Source organism: Zonotrichia albicollis, chromosome 6 (genome assembly GCF_047830755.1).
Source record: "Zonotrichia albicollis isolate bZonAlb1 chromosome 6, bZonAlb1.hap1, whole genome shotgun sequence".
NCBI classification, from domain to species: domain Eukaryota; kingdom Metazoa; phylum Chordata; class Aves; order Passeriformes; family Passerellidae; genus Zonotrichia; species Zonotrichia albicollis.
Window position 1 is genome coordinate 36957766 of NC_133824.1, and position 25551 is coordinate 36983316.

The 25551-nt window shown below is 40.5% G+C and overlaps 1 protein-coding gene across 4 annotated transcripts in view; it reads left to right on the forward strand.

Annotated features, from left to right (window-relative positions):
* Positions 1-25551, forward strand: part of SLC1A2 (solute carrier family 1 member 2) — an 86915-nt gene that overhangs the window by 43180 nt on the left and 18184 nt on the right. For all 4 annotated transcript variants that reach the window (XM_074543231.1, XM_074543229.1, XM_074543230.1 and 1 more), the window contains exons 2-9: positions 9283-9422; positions 10743-10895; positions 11519-11769; positions 15176-15335; positions 18311-18437; positions 20290-20523; positions 21255-21449; positions 25361-25495. In XM_074543231.1, coding sequence (XP_074399332.1) covers positions 9293-9422; positions 10743-10895; positions 11519-11769; positions 15176-15335; positions 18311-18437; positions 20290-20523; positions 21255-21449; positions 25361-25495 — 1385 coding nt within the window. In that variant the 5' untranslated portion in view covers positions 9283-9292. The remainder of the gene's footprint in view (positions 1-9282; positions 9423-10742; positions 10896-11518; positions 11770-15175; positions 15336-18310; positions 18438-20289; positions 20524-21254; positions 21450-25360; positions 25496-25551) is intronic.

A 25551-nucleotide genomic window follows, 5' to 3' on the forward strand; every position in this document is an offset into this window, starting at 1 on the left:
ACACCCCAAGTAGAAGCAAATGCAAGGTCATGATTTTACTTGTTTCTGAGGATGTAAGGAAAGAACTTTTTGCACAAAGCACACTGTTATTATATAATTTGCCATGATGATAGTATTATGATTCATCCTTAATTCTTCATCTCAGCCTCAGTACATAATTCTTGGGTAATGAAACATGCACAGTCCCAGGTTGTTACACCACTATAAAGCCCTATCAGCAAATTAGCAGGTATTCCACCTGTGCATTATTACATAAATAAATGATCATCTTTATGTTAGGTATTATACTGTCTAGTCTAAACCACACTTTCTTGCTTTAAACTCTGAATGGTGCATAGAATAAAATCGCTGGAGATAGAAACAAACTGGTGTCCCTTCTTGCAAATAGAACTGATATCCCTCCAAAGTCTGAATACAGAGTAAATCTGAATCTTGCCAAGGACTGTGGAAGCCTATAAGGCCACTTGTCTGTGTGAGGTCTGAATAACTACCTTAGCTTTGTTCTTACAAACTGTAGCTTAAATATTTTTCCATCAAGCTTTTCCACGACCCTTAAATCAGAGTCAGTTAACTCATATCAGTACACACACTCTTTGAGATGTTCAGGTCAGTTTTTTATATGATTGGGTAGGAATGCCTGAAGGCAAAGGTCTGCAGGGTCCCAAAGGCACTGCATGGCTGCCACATGGAAGGACACCTGTAAAGCTTCCCATGGCCCCCCTCCATCAGACCCACCATGCAGAGAGTGCACAGGTGGTGTTACACATCTCCCCTTCTGCAACTTACTGCAGAAATTTCTCTCTCTCATCATTTCTAACAGCTAGGTGTTATCCTGGTTGCTTTATCCCTATGTACCTGACGCTTCAAGGAGTTTCTAGGTATGGAGGTACATACATGTCTGTATAAAATACACTTCTGTTCTTTCTAACAAAATCCATGTGATTCAATGTGATCTTGGCCTCATGTGGTTTATGGTGCAGGGTTCCATGAAAAGTGAATTTAGTTCACAATCTCTCCATAGAGACTAATATTCTTTTCCACACAACATGCTATGAAATGCTCCACAAAATCTAAGCTGCAAGTCAATAAGAAAATCTGAGCATAGGAAAAGGCATTATCCATGCATTGTGGTCTGTCTAAAGAGATTATTGAAAGCCATCTATGTGGCCATACACAGGATGTGTGATTATGAATAGAAAAGAATTCCTGCCTGGCAGATCCATCATCTTTACCTCTCTTATTATTCAGACATATTCCTTCAGCCTAGTTAATAAATAAGTCAATACATTAGTCAGTCAGACATAAAGAAAGGGGGAAAAAAGTCTCTCTTCCACAGTGATATATATGTTTGTGAAAAGACTGGATAGATATGGAAAAAAGGATCATACACTTGTAAAAAATTACTGTGGTATTATATTTCATTTTCCTTTGCACCTGCTATCAAGTACAGACTTCTCTCTCTCTCTACAGGACAATTTAGCTTTCCAAGTCAGATTTAAAAGCTGGAGAAACTCTTAAAGGAAGCATTTAATGAGTAGAAATCTCATTACTATTCTGAAAGGATTTTAAAAGCTCAAACAAATGTAGCATAAATTTAAGGATTGCAAACTCAGGTAGATCATGAAGAGTTGTTTTCTTAAATGATCTCATGGAACAATACTTTAAAAAATCAGAATAAAGAGATGAAACCAGGAACTAAATGAGAGTAAGAAGTCAGTTCACACAGATCACTGTTCTTCTCAGGTTCAGTGAGGATGCTGCTGATCAGACACTTGAATATATAACTGGAGCATCACAGAGCTATTTAGGTTGGAAAAGGCCTTTAAGATCACTGAGTCCAACTGTTAAATCTTCATTACAAACTCCTCCACCAAACCTTGACCCTAAGTTCCACATCTGCACTAAGTAACTCCAGGGGTGGTGACTCAGCCACTTCCCTGGGTAGCCTGTTCCAATGCTTTTTGGTGAGGAAAGTTTTCCAAATTTTTAATCCAAACCTCCACTGCTGCAGCAGGAGGCCATTTTAATTGTTTTACCTGTAGTTGCTTGGGAGAAGACACCAATCCCCATCTGGCTCCAGCCTCCTTTCAGGCAGTTCTGGGGAATGCTAAGGTCACCCCTGAGCCTCCTTTTTGGCTAAACAATCCCAGCTCCCTCAGGCTCTCCTCACAAGACTTGTGCTCCAGACCCTTCCTCGGCTCCACTGCCGTTCCCTGGACATATTCCAGCATCTCAATATCTTTCCTTAGAGAGAGGCCTGAAACTGAACACTGGATCCGAGGTGTGGCCTAATCAGTGCTGAGTACAGGGGACAATCACTGCCCTGGTCCTTTGGCCACACTATTGCTGATCCAGGCCAGAATGCCATTGGCCCTCTTGGCCACCTGGGCCACACTTGGCCCTACCCTGGCTCATGTTCAGCTCCTGTTCTCCAGCAATCCCTGGTCATTTTCTGCTGGTCATTTTCCAGCCACTTTCCCCCCAGCCTGTCGTACTGTTTGAGGTTGTGATCCAAGGGGAGGACCCAGCACTCTGTCCTGTTGAACCTCATGCCATTGGTTTATCCCATTGATCCAGCCTGTCCAGATCCCTCTGCAGAGCCTTCCTACCCTCCAGCAGATCAACACTGCCACCCAGCCTGGTGTCATTTGTGAACTGACTGAGGGAACACTCATCCAGATCATTGATAAAGATATTAAACAGGACTGGCCCCAACACCGAGCCTTGGGGAACACCACTGGTGATTGGCCCTCAGTTGGATTTAACTCCAGTCATCTCTGGGCCAGCCATCCAGCCAGTTTTTAACCCAAAAAACAGTGCACCCATTCAAGCCATGAGCAGCCAGCTTCTCCAGAAGGATGCTGTGGGCAGAGAATGTGCAGTAAATGCTAACTCAGAGGAAACAACATGGCTGTAAATTGTTCCAGGGAGAAAAGTTCTTTTTCCTGCTACAAAAAAAGCAAGTCATACTTGAGAGTGTTGCTTATAATACCAGTCCCGAGGCCAAATCAGGCTCCATAGTAAATCTCCACTCAGAATTCATTAATGTCTTACAAATAAGAAGAAAAAAGCCTACACAACGCACTTAAAATTCAATCGAAGGGCTTAGCAGCAGCAAGCCATTTAAAACCCTTGTTACTGCAGACTCTTTTGCAGACTGAAGCTTATGTTACTCTTATTTGTAAAATGTGTGTGTTTGGTTTTTCACTTTTTTTATTTTTCTGCAGAAGCTGAGACCTGACCAGATTATTTTACTGATATATAATGCAACATTTAACAACTGAACATTATATAGAAGGAGTGATGCCAAACCTAATGTGTGTTTTCCACAATAAAAATATTTCAGCTGTTTCACCTGCATGGCCTGTCATATTTTGGCTCTATATGCTGAGCTTTACCAGTTCCAGTGTGGTTTGAAAAATATATCTAATATAAGAAATGGAACCCCCAAACTATAGCACATGGCATGGCACAGCGTTATGAAAAAGTCTGAAACTGTCTCCCTAAAGAAGCTCAGCAGCTGTTGGGCTATAATTAATTTAAGCAGCAGAAAACACTATTTGAACTCAAACTAGAAGTCTTTTGGTGAACTCACGCTTGAGCCCTAATTTCAAAAGTTGTGGCAAACAGTTTGGACTCCTTCCACCTAGCTAGTGAAATCCCTTTCATTCTGGTGATGTTCCATATGTTTTCCTAGTCACTCATCTTTTATCTAGCAACCAGAGCAGGCCCTTTCCTACATATGAGACAGGAGTAAACTGATCATGGGGTGGAGCAGATCCATACTCCCTCTCCCTGTCATGAGCACAGCATGTTTTCCTTAATAATTAATGTTATACTGTCTCTCCAGGGAAAGGGGGAGAGATTAGCTGCTAGCAAATATTCTTCAGAGCATATTAAGCTGTTTTTTTTTATTTACTCCCATGCAATCCCACTGATTGCTAGGAGGAGCTCTGTCAGTGAGGAATCACCTAGGTTGCTGTACACCAAACTTCATCAGACCATTTTTGCAATGGCTTTTCAGATCCAGCCATGTTTGAACCACTTGTCTAAGTACTACGGAATTGGCAAGATGAGATTTGCAGTCCATTCACTTTTTATTCTGAGATCAAAAAAGCTGATTCAACTTTCTATGTCTCCTCTTTTTTTCTTCTTTCCTTAAGAAGAACAGTGCTTCTAGGAACAATTGGGCTTTTGTAGCTGCTGTTTACTCATTGGCTCAGAAGAGACCAGTGCTTGGTCTGACAATAAATATGTAGCTCAAGAGAAGTTCTTAAACCCTGATTTTAAGCCTGTCTGTCCAAGGTTGTTTTCTCAAGAACAGCTCTTGCTACCTCGATTGAAACAATTGCTACAAAACAAAGCAGACTTTTATACTGAGAATACCTGCTTGATTAATTGACAGAGCTGAAATACCTTGAACAGAATAAACATGGTCTCTGTTAACTTACTTTGTCCTCAGCATCTGTTTTCAGTAGCCTTGTTATGGCCTTTGCCTACATTTTTCATTTAAATGAAAGATTATTTTTTCTCTTCTAGTCTGTAATCTAGGTTTATGCCAAGATGGGGGAGTATTTGGGAGACAGAGAGTTCTTTCCCTGTAACTGACTGAAAATAAAAAGGCATTGTCACTCAAGCACTGTGTAAATCATTAACCCTAAATTTTGTGAGGAAAGGAGTTACATTTGGTGGCAAAGGAAAAGCAAACATTCCCCCCAGCCTTTTAGTTCTGGAAACTTCAGTGTCATGAGAAGAAAGAAATAAGAAGTTGAAGAGATACAGAGAGCAGACTAATCCAGAGGGAACTGAGAGAAAACCTAAGGAAAATTTTTTAGGAGGAAATAGGAACATACCAGGGACCTTAGTGCTTTAATAAATGATTTTCCTGCATTTTGGCACATTATGTGTAGCAAGCAGCAAGAGAAACAGACTACAGCCTAAAAAGTGCAAATAAATAGATTATCTCATATGGCACTGTATATCTTACATGCAAACCTATCTGTAAATATTTAGATAATGTAAATTCAAATGTTTATGGACAGATTCTTTTTCTTGTACCTTGTGCACATTGTGAAGATGAGGGACAATAGCTAACTTTTAGATTATTCAGGCAAGAGGTTCTTTCTTTGCTTAAAAGGGAGTAAAATTGAAGTTAATTCTGATACTAAGTTCTATTAAGGCACTTATGTATCACCTTGTCAGGGTAAAGCACACTTGAAATTAGTGAAAATACAGACTGTTAATTTTGGGACAGTTCTGTACTCTCCTAAGGTGAATAAAAATAAAATCTCCTGGGCTCAAAGGAGTTTCTCTCTTTTCTAGGGAAAGCCTCAAAAGGGAGAAGGGTAGGTGGCAGAGCTAAGCAGAACATCTTGCTAAATAATTCAAAAGCTACAACATATGTCTAGCTCTTGGTATGTGCTGTTTGGTATGATCTGCTGTTTCATGTGACTACTTGACTACTTATTTTCCAATATTTGGTTCATTTTTCATAAATCCTGTCAATGTTATTAAGCATCTGTAGTTAGCAGTAAATGTTACCATCTTTGAAGGTCTCCATACTTAGGAGTTCTCTGTGGTGCTGTTTTGGAGCTTAGCTGTTTGGCTGCTTGTCATTATGCCATAAGAAAATAATGAGCAGAATTAATTAATGTCTTTATGGTCTGGCCTCAGTAGTGTTAGACTAACTTCAATAAGCACTTGTTGCTCTTATCTCATCATGTGACTGCAGGTTTTAGGTGCAAAAATTCTGCATTCTTTTGGAACCAAGTATCATTTACAAGATGCAAATAGAGGCACAAAACCAGCACAAGGAAGATATCTCAGTGCATAAGATAAAAATTAATTCCTGTGACTCTGAGATAAACAGATTTTCCTCTTCTAGTAATTGGATAGAAAATTTCTATTGCAAAATTCCAATTTTGTCATGTGCTACACAAGAAGCTTCTCTTATCCTTCATAGAAGGTTTATATTTCACTATTTTTTCTCTTCCTCTCCTCCCACAACAAAGTCAAAAGCCTGGAACAATACTTCCTCTCTGGTCCAGTAATAAATATCTCATTGTTGAAAAGCAGTGCTAACTCTTTCATGGTACCATTTTTCATGTTCTGATATTCATCTGTCATCACTTTTTCTAACATGGGTGCACAGTTAGCATATTTTCCTACTGTGTTTTTTTTTCTGTAAAAAGCCCATACTTATCAGACTTTCACTCCATACCTACAATCTTGAAGTAGATGGAGAGCGTGAAACTTTGAAAAGTGGAAAAGGCTCCAGGAAACCAAACTAAGATTTGCCCAAAGTAAAATCATAAGTACTTCTGTTTACTGATCCATTTCAGTTCCACCCAATTATTTACTAGTGAGCAAGACTCCAAGGTTTTCTTTTGAATTAGTTTCAGCTGTCCATATTTCAGAGTTTCTGAGGAGTACATGATTAACCTGTAGTGAATAATAGGCCAGAACAAGTTATATATTCATCCTTGGAATGCAAGTGAAACTAATTGTAATCCTTGGTTGCAAAGTTTGGATCCCAAGTTCCTTGGGGTTTTGGCACATTTCCACCAGTGATTTCATGGCTTTGGGGCCCATGTGCATGAAAAGTGCAGACACTGTCTCATCTTTCTTGTAATTCCTCAAGTTGTGCACATTATCCCTTGGCTAATCCTCGTGTATCTCTGATACTTGCATGGATAAGTCTTTGAGAAGAAGGCAAGCTTCACACTTGAGCTGTCAGAATGTGTACTGGTATTCTTTGTTACTTCACTGTCAGAAGCACATTTTGTTGTGACAACTGTTGTGGAATATTTTTAAAATTGCAGAATAAAGGTTACAACACTTGGAGGGGTTTTCCCCCTTAAAAAAAAAGAAGAACGAGTGTTCTCTAGTGCATTTTGAAGTTGTTGTTTTGTTTGGTTGGTTTTTTGCCATCAAGTATATTGGAAAGAAATGCAATTTCAGTTTGAAAGGGAAAATTGTAGAAATATTTGCATCAAAATTTGGACAGCTGGATTCTTATTACGTCTAATAACTTTCTGTTGAAAAACTTTTCAAAGACAAGAATTATATTGTACTACTGTACAATATAAAAAAAAAAGTTTTGATTCATTGGGAATGGCTCAGTACTGAGAACAATGAAACTTCATACATCTTTTCAGACCCGTTTGAGGTCTGTAAACCTCAGTTTACTGTTATAGAGGAAGATTTTCTAAAATCTTGTTCTAATCTGGCATAAGACCAGATCTCAAAAAGTATAATTCTCTTGATAATATAAATTTTGTTCTTTACCTATTTCTCATATTTACATAGTCTTACCTTTTAGGGGAAATTTTTGATTCATAGTAGCATTTTTAATATTTTTTCTAATACATTTTAATATTTTGTATATAAAAAGGGAATCTATTGCTATTTATATAATTTCTCAGCTATTGAGAAAATTAGAGGCACGACTTTTGTAGTCCTGCACTCATGTGTGTATCACTTTCTATTGGGAGTGCATGGTCTGCCTTTGGTAGCAGAGGAGGAGAAGGGGTGGCTTCTGTGAGAAGCTGCTGGAAGCTTCCACCATGTCCCCCAGAGCCAATCCCTGTCAGCTCCAAAGACAGATGTGCTGCTGGCCAAGGCTGGGACAATCAACAATGGTGGTAATGCCTCTGTGATAACAAGTTAAAGGAAAAAAAAACCCAAAACCTTATTGCACAGATAATTGGCCAGAGAAGAGTGGGGTGAGAACCTGTGAGAAGGACAACTCTGCTGACACCAAGGTCAGTGGAGAAGGAGGGGGAGGAGGAGCTCCAGGCTCTGGAGCTGAGATTCCTGCAGAGCCAGTGTTGATGACCATGGTGAGGCCCTGCAGCCCATGGGACCCATTGGGGTGCAGAGATCCACCTGCGGCCCATGGAGGAGCCCCACGCCAGAGCGGGTGGATGCTTGAGAGGAGGCTGGGAGTCCCATGGAGAGAGGGGCCCTGTTCCCAAGCTGAGGCAGCCTGTCCTTGGAGGACTGCAGCCTGTGTAAGAGGGACCCGTGCTGCAACACTTGGAGGGGCACAGTTGCCCACAGGAGGGACTCATGGTACAGCAGTGTTGGCAGGACTGTGTGCCCGTGGGAGGGACTCACATTGCAGCAGTTTTGGCAGGATTGCTGCTGGTGGGATGGAGCCACACTGGAGAAGTTCACAGGGAACTGTGTCCTGTGGGAGGGACGCCGTGGTGAAGCAGGGGAAGGACTCCTCTCCCTGAGCAGTGGGAGAAGCCTCTGGTGATGAACTGACCACTGCCCCCATGCCCTGGCTCCTTGCATGCCTGGGGTAGGAGGGAAGGGTGGCAGGAAGGTGTTCTTAGGGACTTTACGTCTCATTATCCTGCTCTTTGTTAGTAATAAATTTAACTCATATCCTCAAGCTAAGCCTGTTTTTCCCATGATGGTATTTGATGAAAGATTTCTCCAAGTCTGTATTTCAACCCACAAACCCCTCATTAAATTTTCTGTCCCCTGTCCAGCTGCAGAGGGGAGTGAGTGAGCAGCTTTGGTGAGTGCCTGGCATCCAGCCAGCATCAACCCACTACACACTTCCTCAAATATAAACCAAAGCTAGTGAAAAAACTTTTTCCTCTAAGCACTGCCAATTCAATGAAACCAAAGGTTTTCTTGGGAAATGCATAGTTCTCTAACTAATTTTCAGTGGCAATTGTTCAAGTCTCATTATAAACGAGTTAAAAGTACTCTCTTGACATCAGCATTCTCATTATATTGAAATAAAATGTTAATGTTGAAATTAAATGTTTTCAAAATATTGAGCAAAATTTTATTGAAAGCTTTATTTTGCAAATTAATCCTAATTTTTAAACTATTATCCTCAATTGGAATTAAATAAGGTATTAAAATCTACATTTTCCTGCTAATAAAAACTTTGTTCTTCAACTGTCTCTTCTACTTAAGTAAACAGCCATGGTTTTTGGGGAAACTGAATTTTCTAGCTCCATACCGATAGTTTAGTCCTTGAAACATTTGGGATGATATGTCCAATGAATTAATTCTTATTGTATCTCTACCATTTGAGAAATAACTGCAAAAAATACTGTGATGGCTACACCTTTAGAAGGCTGCACCACTGCCATTTCAGAGACTTCTTTGGAGCAGTAAATATGCAATGTTTATGAAATGTGGGAGGTGGTGGAATATGCATCAGATTCCCCAGTTATATATGATGGAAGTAATCCAGACTTTCCCTTTTGGCATCTTGTGCTATAACTTCTACTTGATTTTCACTTTTTATTCTAGTGCCAACAATATGCCTAAGCAAGTAGAAGTCCGGATGCATGAAAGTCATTTAAATCCAGTGGAGCACAGATCCAGGAACATATGTGTGCAGTTCTGCCAGTCCCTCCACAGAAATCTGCTCCTGACTCTTACTGTGTTTGGTAAGCTACATCTGCTGCTCTGGACACTCTGGGTGTATCTGCACTTGCTCCTGTGGCACCCCTGCCCTGTCTGTGGCCTTCAGCTCTTCCAGCCGAGCAGGCAGAGAGCAGATAGGATGCCTATGGGCACTGCATGTGTATGGGGTTCAAAAGCACACTTTCCAAAATGCGGAGGAGTTAAATATTTAAAAAGGCTTTATTGTGAAATATGTGTGTGATTCATGGTAATTTGGAACACCCGATCTTTGAAAAATGTAATGCCCTCTTCTCTGGCCATATTTCAGGCAAAGCAATATATAGGCTTAATTTAATTTCTGTGTCAGGGTATTCTTGACACAAAACAGAGCAAATCCACACCACTGCGGTATCTGTTTTGGAAAGGACTATGATTTAAACCCCAAGGCCAGTCAGGTCAGTGTCATCCAGTAGAACTGAGCGCACTACTCTTTTTTTCTCTCAGTGATTTGGAGGGGAAAAAAATAAAAGATAAAAACTCTTCAAAATTTTCTTTTATCTCTCAGTTTACACTTTGCTGGTTTTAAAGTTTGTCTTTCCTCTCTGTAGCTGTAAGCCAGCGCTCCATGATCTCATCTTGAATACTGCCTCTGGCTTTAGCAGCTTCCATATACGGAACAGTTTGACATTTTATTGTGGCTCACTGGCTCTTTGCCTGTTTCTTTTTCACTGAAAGCCCAACAGCCATATGCAGCAACTTTGTAGACATAGTCTTGTTATTGTTTGAAAAAACAGCTGCAACTGGTCTTGAGCTGCAAATTTCATCTCCATATTTTCAGCCTGCAAAACCACATACTGCTGAAATGTTTGCCTTGAATCATCTTTCAAAGGTGTACCTGATGCTGTCCCAGAAAAATGTTTTAAATACACATGTATTTTTTTATTGTATCAAAGAGATACTTCATAGTCATAGTTGCTGTGAATTGCAATACAAGCTTTGCTATCAGGTTTTATCGCACTTAGGCTTGAGATCAGGAAAAAATGGCTTTCCGGATGTAAACATAAAATAGCTGTTCACAAAGATCATGTTATGAAAGTAGACATGGCATTTTCCCCTCTAATCTATGCTTTAACAGCCTTAACCCTGAGCAGGAGGTTTAAGTTTTATCACTTTATCCACATAAATGATGAGGGGTTTGTTTGTGTTATGAGAACATCAGCACAAGGAGAAGGATGCAGAGCATCAAAAAAAAGGAATAAGACATGAACACTAAGAATCAAGTTTTCCTCAAAGATATGTGCAGTACTCCACATCAGGCAGTTCCTTCCAATGCCCACCTGCTACTTTGTTTGTTCTTCCTCCAGGTGTCATCCTGGGTGCAGTGTGTGGGGGTCTCCTTCGCCTAGCAACACCTATTGACCCTGACATCATCATGCTAATAGCCTTCCCAGGAGACATCCTTATGCGGATGCTAAAAATGCTGATCCTCCCTTTAATTATCTCCAGTTTAATCACAGGTAAGATCCATTAGCCATAAATACTTTAAGATGCTTTCTACAGGTATCACCTGGTTTGCTTTTTGTGATGTAGGAAGAATAATGGTGGGATCTTGTCAGCATTTTGCAGTTGCAGTGAGTATTTCAGAGTAGATTTCTGAATAACTTGGTTGGCTTTAGTAGGTATATGCTCCACTGAATTTATTTCCAGGCACATGCACACATGCTGCAATCAGAAATTTCTTCATATGCTGTTTGATCTAATTTCTGGATTGGAGCTTGCAAATAAAATGGCCTGACACTAGTGAGCCTAGCCTTCTTGAAGGTGTGGTGTCAGCCACATGACCATGACCAGTTTGCAGAAATCAAGGGCAAAAGATGGTAGAGATCTTCTCTATTTTTCAATGCTTCCTCTGCAATTAGGTGGAGTTTTAAATGCTTCTCTTCAAATTATTAGCAGTAGACACTTCACACATAAGAACTAGAGAGAGAAGCATCTGTCTCATGGTGAGAATATCACAGGGATGAAAGTAGGCACCCAGAGGTAGTCATTACGTATTGAAAATTATAAAGGATTTTATTTTATAATTATTTAATTGGATATTGAGTGTCAATATATTCGCTTGTATCTTTAACACGTGCAGGGCTGTCTGGATTAGATGCTAAAGCAAGTGGCCGCCTGGGGACAAGAGCCATGGTCTACTACATGTCCACCACTATTATTGCTGCTGTGCTGGGTGTGATTCTGGTTTTAGCCATCCATCCAGGGAATCCAAAACTCAAGAAACAGCTTGGGCAAGGGAAGAAGAATGACGAAGTATCTAGTCTGGATGCCTTCCTGGATTTGATCCGAAACTTGTTCCCTGAAAATCTGGTTCAAGCGTGCTTTCAGCAGGTAAGTCCTTCTGCTCCTTGGTAATATTCTTTACATCTTGTCAGGGTTGTCTGCAGAGTTAATGTCATTGTTTAGGTTAATCAGAGAAATGATGATGTAAAGAGGAATACAAGTCTAAAGTCTTGAGCAGGTAAATAAAACAACATTATTTATAGCTGCCTTGGTTTATGTTGTAGTTATTATTTAAATTCATGGGGTTGTTTTTAATGAAGGTTATTTAAAATTTGTTATTAAGTAATCTTTAACTTTCTCCATGCTTTTCATACAATATCTATGATCATGAATGCTGGCTTGGTCTTTCACCCAGGTTGAACTTTAACTTGGCTGTTAATTACAGAGATGATGGTTCTGCAATGCCCTGTTTGGAATATATGGGTGATCACCATTCCAGCTTGTTGCCAAAAATGTACCCCAAAACCCAACCTCCCATAACCTCTGTTGCTGTGTTAGAGTCCAGATGAGGTGAGGATAATAGCTCCAAAGGGCTAATGCACCTACAGGTGGCTCCATCTCACCAGCTTTGGAGCATGCTGGGAAGGAAGGATGCTTGCACAATGTGTTGCTTGCCCTGTAGGGAGTTAATTTTGTCTGAAAGCTTTTCACCAGTGCTTAATCAAAACACCTTGACTTTAAGAGGTAAAATATGCTTAAGCATATTTTTTGTATGTAAGCTGCTTTTCCCTCCAACTGAATTGTTTGAAAGTAATGCAGACAGGGTTTTTGGGGGGTTGGGTTGGTTTTGGGTGTTTTTGATGTAACAGGATTTGTTGCCAAACCTGTTCTTAAGTGTTCCTGTGTGAAATGGTGTGATAGCTGGTGCTGTGGTTATAGCCAAAGAAAAAAGGAACAAGAAGGGGGGGAAGGGAGAAGAGGCCATGGGAGAGTGGAAGAATGAGGGCGACCTAAACTGCCAAAAGGGTTTGGATTGCTTCACTTCTTACATGGACTTCCACATAAAAACATATAATCCTTGGGGATTTAGAGAGAGAACATTCTCAATATTTCCAAATCATCACGGGAATGTCAGTCATGTGGTCAAACTGTGGGTGGCTAGACATCACATGTAATGTGAAATGTATTTCTGCAAAGTTAAGTGAGGGAAAGCAGGATGCTTATGGTTTTTTCTTCCACTCCCTCATCTGAACTGTGGAAGAGAGGAAAATCCAGTTTCTTGTCAGTTGAAAGTGGTCAAATATCCTGACAAAGGGGCAAAAAAAAAAACAGAAAAAAGAAGAATCAAGGCTACCTGTGTCAGATTTTTTTTAAATGTTAGTATTATTTTTTCAGTGTGTGTAATACTAAAGTTCAGGTTATTTCACTAGTTATGGATCACTAATTTCACTGATTATTTTTAAATTTAGTCAAAAACAAAAAAAAAAAAAAAAGGAGGGCTTTTTGGCTTTTCAGGGTTTGATTTTAGCAGATTCCAGACTAATTTCTACTGAGAACCTCTGCCACAAGGCCACATTTCATTTGTGAAATGTGACTAATGGAACTTTTGCTTCTGATAGCCCTTAACTCCTCTGTAAGGAGTTAGGCTTTACTTTTCTCTCTCTTTAAGAGGAAAATAACCTGCTTTAATGGTGTCAGCATATATTTTCTTTCTTACATTCATACAGTCTCTCTCCATAGACCCTCAGAGTTTTCAGGTAGCCTTAGATGGAAGAAATATTTTGCAGTAATCAGGCAAAGAGTTGTTCTGAAGGGCACACAGCAATGGAGCTGAACAGTGTGTAGGGAAGTTTTGGTGCCTTTCATTGCAACCAGGCAAAAGCCAGTGAAGATGTTCATGTGCAGCTTTGGAACTGTTCATTTGCAAACTGGACTGTGGCTATCATGAAATTTCACTCACTCCTGAGTCTTCACATGGTCCACAAGAAAATTTGAATTTATAATGAAAATTATTATTCCAGCAGAAAAACCATAGGACCATCTGTGAATATGACTGTGACATTTAAATGGTTTTTTGGTCTCAGGTGTGGTCAGAATCTAAGCTTTATGTCAGACTCAGCATTTTTACAGATTGTGACCTTGAGCAAAGGGCTGCTGAGGACCTTTAACTTAAGTGACTGTAATGGAATTTGTGAGTGTGAAGAGTCTAATATTTTACATTTAATTTCCATTACTCGGTTCTTGCATTCTGAATACCTCACATTAAAAAGTACTCTGTTGACAAAATCCCTCAGATAAAATTTAAGTCTGAAAAAAAGTAGGCATTCAATAATGTTAGGTGGTTTCAGGACAACTGAAGAGTTTCTCATGCAAAGCTATGTAGGTTTTCTGTCTATATCCCCCTCTCCAGATTTAGGCAGCAGGTTTCAGAAGCAGAGATGTAAGGTATTTTAAAACCATAAGGCTTTACACCATATGGATCAAATCTGGATCCTCATCCATAGTACTACAATGTCCATGTCAACAAGAAAGAGGTGGAAATGTTCTTTGAAAAGCTAATGCACAGTTTCTGTTACCTTGCTGAGTGTTTCTAGGAGCAGGTGGGAAAACATGGCAAGCCAGTCATAGCTTCCAAACCATTTTGCCTGCCCCAGGACCATGAAGAGGCGGAAAAAGGGTCAAGGTGGGAAGTGGGAGGAAAACATCCCTTCTAAAAGCAGCAAATCACAGATCTCTCTTTTTCCACTCCCTCCTCCCTTTTTCCCTAGTTGTAACCTCAAGCTCACTTCTCCTCCTACCACTCCTTCCCAGCTTTTCCTTTACCCTGACTTTCATGTGCCAGGAGTGGGTCCAAATGGGGTCAGAAGCTGATGCCTTTTTATTTTTAGGTGGTCAGATTTGTATCTAGCAGCACTGGTAATCTTTCTGTTATCTATCCCCCACAATCTTTTAATTAGAGATCTCAGGGCACTGTGTATATTCCATTTTGAGCTCTTGCAGTCAAGAGCCCAAAAGTTGTAAGAGAAGTGTTGGAAATGTCCTGAATTTTTTGTTCAAGTTAACCATTAAACTGGGATGACTTGAGATGAACAGACCATCCTGAATAACAAGCCTTACTGCAGAGCTGCTGCCATGACTGATTTTAGAGGCACCTGGCTTTTGGTGCTAAACAAATGGTATCAGCCTGCGGCACACAGTCTGGGAAGCTCCCTTTATGAGTTGCCTGGCCAAAGGGACTAACTATCTGTAAAATGTTTCATTGTAGCAATAAAAAACATGCATTTGCCATACTTGTCACACTAGAGTTGTGAGGAAGACCCCCAGTACTTTGTAGCACTTGAAACTGTTGAAAAATAAACTTAGTTTTGGAAGAAGGGTTAAGAGGCTGTGGAATGCATATCTAATCCTTTAAAAATATAGTTCCCTGGAATGCCAAGTGAAGACTTTTTATTATTAATTCCTTGTCTACCATATGGATGCATTCTGACTACTTCCATTCTCATCCTCCCTTCAGATCCAAACTGTCACCAAGAGAGTGCTGGTGCCACTACCTGTTGAAGAGCCACCTAATGTCACTGATTCTGCTATTGCTATGGTGAATGAGACAGCAGCACCTGAAGCCCAGATGGTCATTAAGAAGGGACTGGAATTTAAGGATGGCATGAATGTCCTGGGTAAGAAAATTTCCTGCCTGTCAAATATGTACATGAGATGTATGTCACAGCTTTTTGCTATGGCTAGGTAGTCAATGTTGTTTGATCTGGTCTTCAGTGCACGTTTAGTCTCTCTAGATAATCATCAAATGTTATCATCTAACGGCTGTCCATGGGTCTCTGAGATATCACAGAAACCAGCAAGTGAATTGTTCTGGATTGGCAGCTTTGTGGTTATGAATTGGAGGAGTACAGTGGCAAAGCATGTAGGAGCTACCCAAAATATCCTTTCATCCTAGAAGAAGCTGACCTAGGCTAATACTAATGCATATTGGCAAAACAGTATGGGGGAAGAGCTTCAAGAGCCAGTGCTTCACACACCCCCTGATGGATCCAAGTGGTTTCCAGTAGCTGTCTTGGGTGTGCTGAACTAATTTGGCTTGAGGTAGAGCCTGAAGTGAGAGGTGGAGTGTGAACCACACCACCCAAGAAAATTCCCAGAAAGGCTTGACACATTTCTGAGTCACAACTCCCTCCTCCTTTCATGTTGGCTGCTGACCTTTACCAGCTGCAATTGCCATCATGCCATCTTGTCTGAACAAGCCAGCAAGTGGAGGTGGTAGGAAAACTTTGCCTATCTCCCACCCCTTCCTGAAGCAACTGTTCAGTCTGGGATGGGGGCACATGAGAAACAAACAGCTTCCACACTACTTCTATTTTTTCTTCTGTGTCTAGAGTCCCTGTTTTTTCATCTGAGAGAGGAGTGCTCCTCCTTCAACTCCTTCCTTTCTGTATGTGGGTGAAGTCAGTCACAGATTAGCTCTCAATTTGTAGCCTCACACCTACGCTTGAAGATGCTCTGTGACAGCACATCCACAAGGCTGAGGCTGACACCTCCCTGTCTATAGGTGTCCTCAAAGTGGGACACTCTGTTGGGGTACCTAATCCCCTGCTTTCTCTCACCACTAGGCCATAATCTTTGAAGGGCAAATGGCCTCTTTCAGCTGCTGAACAGCTCTTGCTGACACAGTGCTGTCTGCAGACCTTCCTGAGGTGTTGGTGAGTTGGCTGGCTGCTTTGCTTAGATACAGGGGAGATGATAGCATCTGTAAGCTGGTCTTGTTTTTCTGTGAAGCAGCCTGCTCTACAAGAGCCCTGTATCCTGCCTGCTTTCGCGACTCTCGTTCCGTTCAGCATCTGTGGGCGGAGGAGCCACTTTCAGAGCTGCAAGTTGGCATTTTGCACCAGGCATGAGGCAGAAGCTCATTGCCAATGCTCTTTACCCTGGCCTGTTTTTTTTCTCTCCAGGAATTCTCTTTACGCATTAAAATGAAACAGTTGTTTTGAGTGAGAGATGCATTGCCCTTAATGTTGGGCTTGTTTTGTGTAGGCTCTGTCATGGATAAGAAAAGGCTGAATACAATTCCTGTAGAAAAGAAATAGACAATATAGCTGGGGAATTTGCTGTGGTGTTTTGACCAATGACTCTGAAATGTTCTTGAGTTTTTTGGGTTGGTTTGTTGTGGGTTTGATTTTGAATGAAGAAATGAAAATATTGTGGGAATTGCCATCCAGTTTGGATAATCTGTACAAGCCAGGCAAATTCCTGCAAATAGGAACCAATCTGACTCTCATGACTAACACAACAGCTCATTTGGAATTAATGAACAAAACTACCTATTAACATTTTCTAATGCAGATTCTGAATTCCAGGAAGTAACTTGGTCTTTGAAAAGCTTTTCATCATTTCTCTACGCTCTGTGGCACACAAACATATGCTTCACTTCCCTATTCAACTCACTCAACAAAGATAGCTTGGTTCTAAAGAATGACTTTGTATACAGGAAACTGGATTAAAAAAAAAAAAAAAAAAGAAGAAAAAAATCTGGTTGCTAAACCCAGTGTGAAGATATGGGACAGCCTGTCTTTTCCCAGGGTATTGGCAGCTCGTATTCCCTTATCTTGAATGTTTTTGTGTCCCAATAGGTTTCTTTCATAGGAATTTCCCAGAGTAGTTTACAGATTTGTTAAACACTGGACTCATATCATGACTGAAAAATTAGCCTCAAAGAATGGCTGAAGATTCAAACTATCTGTCGGTATCAGTTAATAATCCAGCCCTGGGCACTGAAAATTTCTGGATATAAAAGGTTAGCATTGAAGAAACAGCTGCAAAGTAATCCATGACAGATGCATCCATTGTTTTCTCACACTGATAGTCCAATACTCCAGATAAATCTATATTTGGAGCCATATGTTACCCATTTTCAGTGCTACAATTTTGTATCAACTGATAGAATTTTCAGTGAGGTTAACCTGCTTATTGGGAGTTCTGTGGTTAAATGCAATACCCACCTTCTCCTCTCACCTCTACCTTCTTCATTTAACAGGAATACTTCTGCCCTACAAAAGTTCTAGGGCTACTTTGCATTTCCCTGTACTCCAGGACTAATTGGTCTGTCAAGGCACTTTTGTAAAGCCTGAGAAAATTCCTCTTGGTTTCTAGAAACTCTTTTAACAATGGAATTACAGTACAGCACTGTGTTACCTTTCCCATTTGCCAGGGTCCATGAGGTTTCTAATAGCTGAATGGCACTGGAAGATTACTGTATATGTTTTTTTTTGATGATCAGATCAATACAGGAAAAAAAAAAAAAACCAAGAAAACTGTAATTGGGCTGTGAAATTAGTAAAACATTGAAGAATAAAAGATTTTCTGGAATTGATTATGGTAGTTGAGCATAAGTGCATATTAAAAAGTCCCAAGACATTTGTAATACCCTGTAGTTCTGATATCCTGAGTAATGTGCTCTAGGATGACCCTGCTTGAGCAGGGAGCTTGGACCAGATGACCCACTGTGGTCCTTTCCAAGTTTACCTAAACTGTGATTCTGTGTTTCTGTGAAATCTGGATTTGCAGGTAGCATCAAGACATTGACTAAGTGCAAAAACTTCCTAAGAGCCTTCTTTTTTTGTCTTGCAATTTTTCCCAACAGGTTTGATAGGATTCTTTATTGCTTTTGGCATTGCTATGGGGAAAATGGGAGAACAGGCCAAGATGATGGTGGATTTCTTCAACATCCTGAATGAGATTGTAATGAAGTTAGTAACAATGATCATGTGGTAAGTTTGTAGTTCTAACTCACAGAACAAAAAAGTAATTTTTAAAAAAAGTCCTTATAAAACTTGGATATAGTGATGCCAGTTTGTTAGTAAATGGTGTAATTAAATAGTTGACTTTCTAAAGCCTTGAGAGATATATTAGAACCACAGCAGCATTATTTCCATTTGGTGAGGATTATTTAGGACCCATCTTGGAACATTTCTGAAGAGATTCTCTTCTTTGTGTGCTGAAATACAATGCATGTACCAGGAAAGGCCTTCAAATGCCACATTGACTATGGAAGTTCATTATAGAGGAGAACACCTCAGCAAATAAGAATGGCCCACACAAGAGTATCCCAATCTTCCTGGGGGGTTAGCATAATCCCAGGGTATTTCCTAGAAGGTTTAATTACAAAAAAAAGCCAGTAGACACACTTTATTCATGGTCTTCTTTAGTAAAAATACTTTAGCATCAAAAAAAAAAATTCCAGTAGTTTTCAGTGATGTGTAATCCTTTCACTCATAGTTTCTGCAGAATGACTTACAACCTTGCTGCAATGGGGTCCCTGGAAGATATCTGCCCTCTTTTTGAAGTATACCTGTTTGTAATAATGGGGCCTGACTTGCCCTTAAGAAAGTCATAACCCCCATAACCCTCCAGGAGCTAGAATTTACTGTTATTTAGCACCATTTGGTAGACCCAAGATGTAATACCCTGCCTACAATATAAATATTCTCTAGTAGTCAGTGTTGCAACAGTAGGAAATCTTTCAAGTTTCAAGAAATTCACTGTAAATATTTATTTTTTATTGATGTGATTTTTATTTCTCTTCTCATGAAAAAAGGAAATTGATGTTGGGAATTCCTTTTGTTCATCTCTGTTTAGAATTTTTTGGAGATTTGTTGAAGCCAGAAGCAAGGGGATTTTAGTGTGTGTTTATAAAGAAAAAAGCACTTCCTTATGCAGAGTTACATTCTGTTTGGTTTATGATTGCTCAGCACAGACATCTGCAACTCCCATGGCACCTAGAGACTCTCAGGAACATGGCATTGCTACACAAGCATAAAACAAAACAGACATCTGGCTCTGACAACATGTAACTCTCCGTAAGAACTGCACTTTGTCAAGTTCACTGAAACGTGGCATTTTATGATAAGTGGTGTAACAGCTGGCCTTGCATTTGGAGTGATTGAAGGCTTCCAGGCTTTGGGCACACTGCTTGAGAAACCATGAGATATTCTAACAAAAACCAGGAAGCACTTTTATTCTGAAAATCTGTTTCCTTTGTATTGTTCTAATGATTGACGAGACAAAACCCCTACGCTAAGTAACAAAAGTGCATAATTAATGAAGAATCCATAAATTAAAAAGCATTTGTCTGAATTATTGAAAGATCATAGTGGAAACATTTCCAGCCTTCAAGATATAAACAGTTCATTTCAACAAATGTTGAACTGTTTCAACAAAGAGTTTAACTGAAGTAAATAATGCAACCTCCTGAAACCAAATAAACAGTGGGTTGTAAAAGTTACATTTTAAGAACAAATCTGCACCATTCTTTGCAATGATACAAGCCTGTGTAACATTATCATATTCTTGTCCAATGTTGTTTTAGGATTGAGAGCTATTCAGGAAAGGCATGTTCCATTTGATAGATGGAAAATGAAGTATATGGGTAATTTGCTGGAGATGTCCATTGTTTTTAAAAAATATGTGAAAACTATCCCTTGAATTTCTATCACTTCTTGACGTGCACCTCGCTGCTGAGCCTGAGAGCTCCCTGCTCTTCTCCACTCTGTGTTTTGCTCAGCACAGTTTCTATGACTGCACTGCCAAGATGATTCTGCCTATGCTTGTTTCTTTCTCCAGGTACTCCCCGTTGGGTATTGCTTGCCTCATCTGTGGAAAAATCATTGCAATCAAGGACCTGGAAGTAGTTGCTAGACAACTTGGCATGTACATGGTCACTGTGATTGTGGGTCTTGTCATCCATGGAGGGATCTTCCTGCCTCTGCTCTACTTTGTGATAACGAGGAAAAGCCCATTTTCATTCCTTGCTGGGATTTTCCAGGCGTGGATCACAGCACTAGGCACGGCTTCCAGGTACACCTGAGAAATACCAGTGTGCTTTATTTTTTGGCAGATTATTACCTGCTGGTTAGGAAGTACAGCTACTTTTCTAACCTTCACTGCAAAATCATTTTGTGCCATTGAATGAAAACTATTTGTAATACAACCATGTTTAAATAAATCAAAATACCACTTGCCTTCAGGATTCTCTAGAGAGGCTGTATCTCTGCAGAGACCTGCAGACATCTGAGAGACCCATTTTTTTTTCCTTCTTTTTTTTTTTCTTTTCTGCCATTTGTCTAATCACTTGTGCAAATTGTGTTAATTCTGTGCTTGTTTCCTCAACTAGGAAAAGTGATAATTCTTTTTCTTTTCAGAGCATGTTAAGACCAGTCTCATTGCATTCAAGAAAGAAAAAACAAACATTTCTAGGTTTCACAAAATAAAGGAAAAAAACCTCTCTGTTTGTATTTTAATCAATTTTGGCAAAATAATTGGGCTTCAGTGAAAAGCTGAGCATTCATCCAGGCGCTCTCAAGCTCTCATCCTACATCAAGCCTCGTTCATGTCTTGGCTACAGTCCCACTTCCAGTTAAATGTAGGCCTAGTTTAAAAATTGTCTAAAAAAGGCTTAAATCACAGCAGAAGGTGGAAGTAGAAAATATAAACAATGGTATTAGAATTTCTCATTTTTCTCCCTTACGTGTATGTGTTATATTGATTTTAATTATGACTTCTTTGTGTTTTTTGCTTTCTCTCCCTAGTGCTGGAACATTACCCGTCACATTCCGGTGTCTTGAAGAAAATCTCGGCATTGATAAGCGTGTAACAAGGTTTGTTCTTCCTGTTGGAGCAACTATTAACATGGATGGAACTGCCCTTTATGAAGCTGTGGCTGCCATCTTCATAGCACAGATGAATGGAATTGACCTGGATGGGGGCCAGATAGTTACTGTGAGGTCAGTTCAAAAGAGTCCTTTGTTTCTACAGACTGTAAAATGTGAATATTTTGTGTTGGGTGTCTTCTCAGTAGCTGAGTTGTCTAAGTTGGATTCAGTATGAAATCCGTGGATTTCTAATAATGATATGCAAATGGATGTTTTATATATGAGTCCTGGTTCTCTCGTGGTGTGTTTTCTGTATTTGCAGCCATAGTGCACGCTGGTGTTTTACACTTCTACAGTTGACAATTGTCATGGTTTAACTCTGTGTGGATACCAAACCCCACACAGCCACTCACTCACTCCCTCACCAGCGGGATCAGGAACAGAATATCAAAGGTAAAAGAAAACTCATGGGCTGAGATAGCAATAGTTCAATTGGGAAAGCAGAAATAGTGCCCACAAGCAAAGAAAACCAAGGAGTTATCCACTACCTCCCACAGGTGAGCAGGTGCTCTGCCACCTCCAGGAGAGCAGGCCCCACCACGTGTGACAGTCACTTGGGAAGACAAAGGACATCCCTCCAAACTCCCCTTTTCTCCTTCTTCCTCCCACTTTATGCACTGATGATTCCACACACACGTGGTCCCTTTGGTGGAATGTCCCTTTGGTCAGCTGGGGTCACCTGTGCCAGCTGTGTCTCCTCCCCTGCACCCCCAGCTCCCTCCCCACCATGGCAGCATGGAAAGCAGAAAAGGCCTCGGCTCTGTGTGAGCCCTGCTCAGCAATAACAAATCATCTCTGCGTTATCAACCCTGTGCTCAGCACAAATCCAAAACACAACTCTATACCAGTCACTGTGAAGGAAATTAATTCTACTGCAGGCAAAACCAGCACAAAAAACAATGTCAATTCTAATATAAAGCATTCTCTGTCCAATGAAATGCTTTTTTTTGTTTGTTTAGGGGTGTGCTACAACTCATGTATGGGCCATTCACTTTCTAGAATTATATCTGTTTATATACACTACAAGAAAAAGTTATACCTAAAAAATCTTTCTATGTGTTTATATTTTCCTGTACTTTTTCTGTGACTTTGGTGAACAGGAAAAAAATAATGAACTGAGAATAGCCCATCCTGAGGGTGAGATTGTCTGTGGCATGGTTTGGATACTCCCAGACCTTTTATCTCTAACCCAGCAAATATTAAATGTAGTCTTTTCATATCAAATTGTCTTATCCGGAAGAAAGCACCCATTAAAAAAGGATAAGAGTGATTGAAGGCTGTTTACTGTAAGGGAGTTTTAACTTGATGAAGACAGCAGGTCTGACATTTTGAATAGTTAAAATGGAAACCACAAGTGAAGGCTGCCAAGTTTGTCTTCTTCCTGTCGTTTTCACCCACACAGTTTTCTTTTATTAAACCTTTTTAACACTAAAGAAACTCCTTCAAAGGGTTGTCTAATTCTGTGTTTCTTGCCCAGCTATACTAGTTCCACACTTTCCATTTGTTTACTTCCTGCCCTGACTCCTGAAATAGTAAAGCCAAGTTTGTAAAGGGTTTTCAGGGCTGCTTCTAATGAAGGCAGATGCTAGACCTGCATGATCCATATTTGTTCCTAAAACTGGAAACCGTCATTTCAGAGATGCCACATATTAAACTAAATTGAGACCAAGGGAATTCAAATCAGGAATCTGCTGTTGTCCAGGAGATTTGGTTGGCTTGAACCTGAGTTACTCATCTTCTCTTTCTCTGAGGGATTGAGCAATTGGCTCTTCCTGATCTCACCATTTCAAGGCTGGTGTATCCAGCTTTGCAACTGACATTTACAAAGCAGGGAGCAACTTTGGTTGATTTGTAAAACCACTTCTTTCCCTCTTCATAAATTTTTGCTATAGCAATATGACAAGAGCTATCTCTTGAGATTACAATAAAAATGGAGGAAAGATTATTAGGTTTTTTCTGGAATATGCACTTTGTGATGCTGACAATATTCAAATGACCCAGACATAACCTCATAAAGACTTAACTAGCCTTTGACCAGCCTTAGTTACTTCATCCTGGTCATTTAATTCCTCTGCTTTTCTGTGTTCTTTGGGAAGGGGTGATCTTGGTAGCTAAGACAGGTTCTGTTTAGTTCTGAACTCTGCTAGCTTTATTCCCCTCCAGGTCTGTAAGTACTGCTTTACTGTGGGAAGGCAGGCAGGAGCATTTGCTCACAGAGTTTGGAAGGAATCCCTTACCAGTTTAGGCTGGAAGTGCCTGAGGGAAAAAAACGTGCAAAGCCTGACAGCAGAGCAGAGCATCCTGCCTGCACATCTGCTGGACCTATCTGGGTGTTTAGTGAGCCAGGCTGCACTCTAACCCAGACACCTGACAGACACACTGCAGCCTAGGTCAGACCCAGCCAGACAGCATCTGGCAGCTCTAAATCAGGCTAACATCCTCGCAGATGAGTTCTGGGGCTAATGGGCAAGTATTTCCTGCAGAGTCTGTTCTCCCTACTTCTGTATTGGAAGCACTTTTGTCATTGTCGAGCAGTCATAACAAACTGAAGAACATACTGTAATTAAGAAGGCTTCTCTGTATTTATTTTACAGCTTGCTGTATTTTTATACTCTTTCACAAAGTTTATACTCATTCATTGGTCAGAGTAAATCAACATGATATTCATTGGAGCAAGGCAGCCTGCCCCTCATTTATCTCTCTCTCTTTCTCTCTCCTTAGTTTCCATGCTGACAGCCTTGATAAAGCTCCTTTCAGGAGCAAAGGCAGCTCTTATCAGCTCCTTCTCTTTCACTAATCCTTTCTGACTCACAGACCAGCTGTGAGCCGCTCCCACACTTTCACATTTGTAGGGTACCAGTGGTTGGGTGAGCTCCCGGTCCCTCCAGGAAGCCCAAAGGAAATGGGACCTGCTGTGGCACAGTTCTTGCTTTCAGGAGCTAAGGTGCCACCCACAGCCCCATTTCCCAGCATTTATTCCTGGGCAGCCCAGCTGTGGGACTTCTCTCTGCCCTGACTGGCTGCCAGATGCAGTCCCCTCAGAGACAGAGCATCCCTCCATTTTCTGCCTCCCTAACACCTGGCATGTGTTAGGGCTCTCAGCATGCATACAGACCCTGTAGGAGTTTTTCACCTCATGTATAGCATAAGCAAGGCATAAACAAAAATCTAAATTGTCCCTCTCACTGGCTTTCCTTTTTATTTACCTTCCTCCTCTCCCTCTCCTCTTCCCTGTTTTTCTCCCCTTGACTTGCTCTCTGACAAATTTATTTTCCATTCTTTATAAGACTGCCCAATGATGTTGATATTTGTTATGGTGCGTGTTGTGTTTTTCTAAATATTTGAAGCTCAGACATTCACTCTACTGATCTTCATCAAAATATATGAGGCAAAAACAAACACAGGTTTGGATTTATGAAAGAATCACATCAATTTTGCTCTTTCATCTAGGCTGATTTGTATCTAGGCTTGGTAGACCGCTGGCTTATATTTTGGGAGTTCTGGATACCAGACTTTTATTCTTCTGTATTTAATAATAACTGCTTTCTCTCAGCCTTTAACTCACAATCCAGTCTTCAGGTAACATAAATAAACAGAAATGAATCACCCTAAAAATTCAACCTGTAGTCACCAAACTTTGGCATGTTGGGATGGTCAAAACTCAGGATTCAAAACCCTGGATGAGTTTGTCGAGTTTAGAAAACACCACAACACAGATTTGAATGTCATAACTAGCTTATAGACACCCCTCTTCTAACTCTCGGAACAAACCCCATCAATCTGGCATCCCCTAAAAATATCCCTAGAGAAACACAAGAGTGTTGTGTTTACAACACAACACCTGAGCTTACCTTAATTTATCATTTAGTTGTGCTTTATGGGAAGAACGCATTAAAAATATGGCCTTCCTAATGGTCCCATGAGTATGCAAGCAAAGTGTGTGTTCTCTTCCTGCTGCTCCCATTTGATGTTTGGTTTTGCAGTTTGACTGCCACCCTTGCGAGTGTTGGAGCTGCCAGCATTCCCAGCGCGGGACTCGTCACCATGCTGCTGATCCTGACTGCCGTGGGTCTCCCCACCCAGGACATCAGTCTGCTTGTTGCTGTTGACTGGCTTTTGTAAGTTGTGCTGATGCTGCTGCTCGGTGCAGAAAAGGCAGTGAAATAATGTTTGT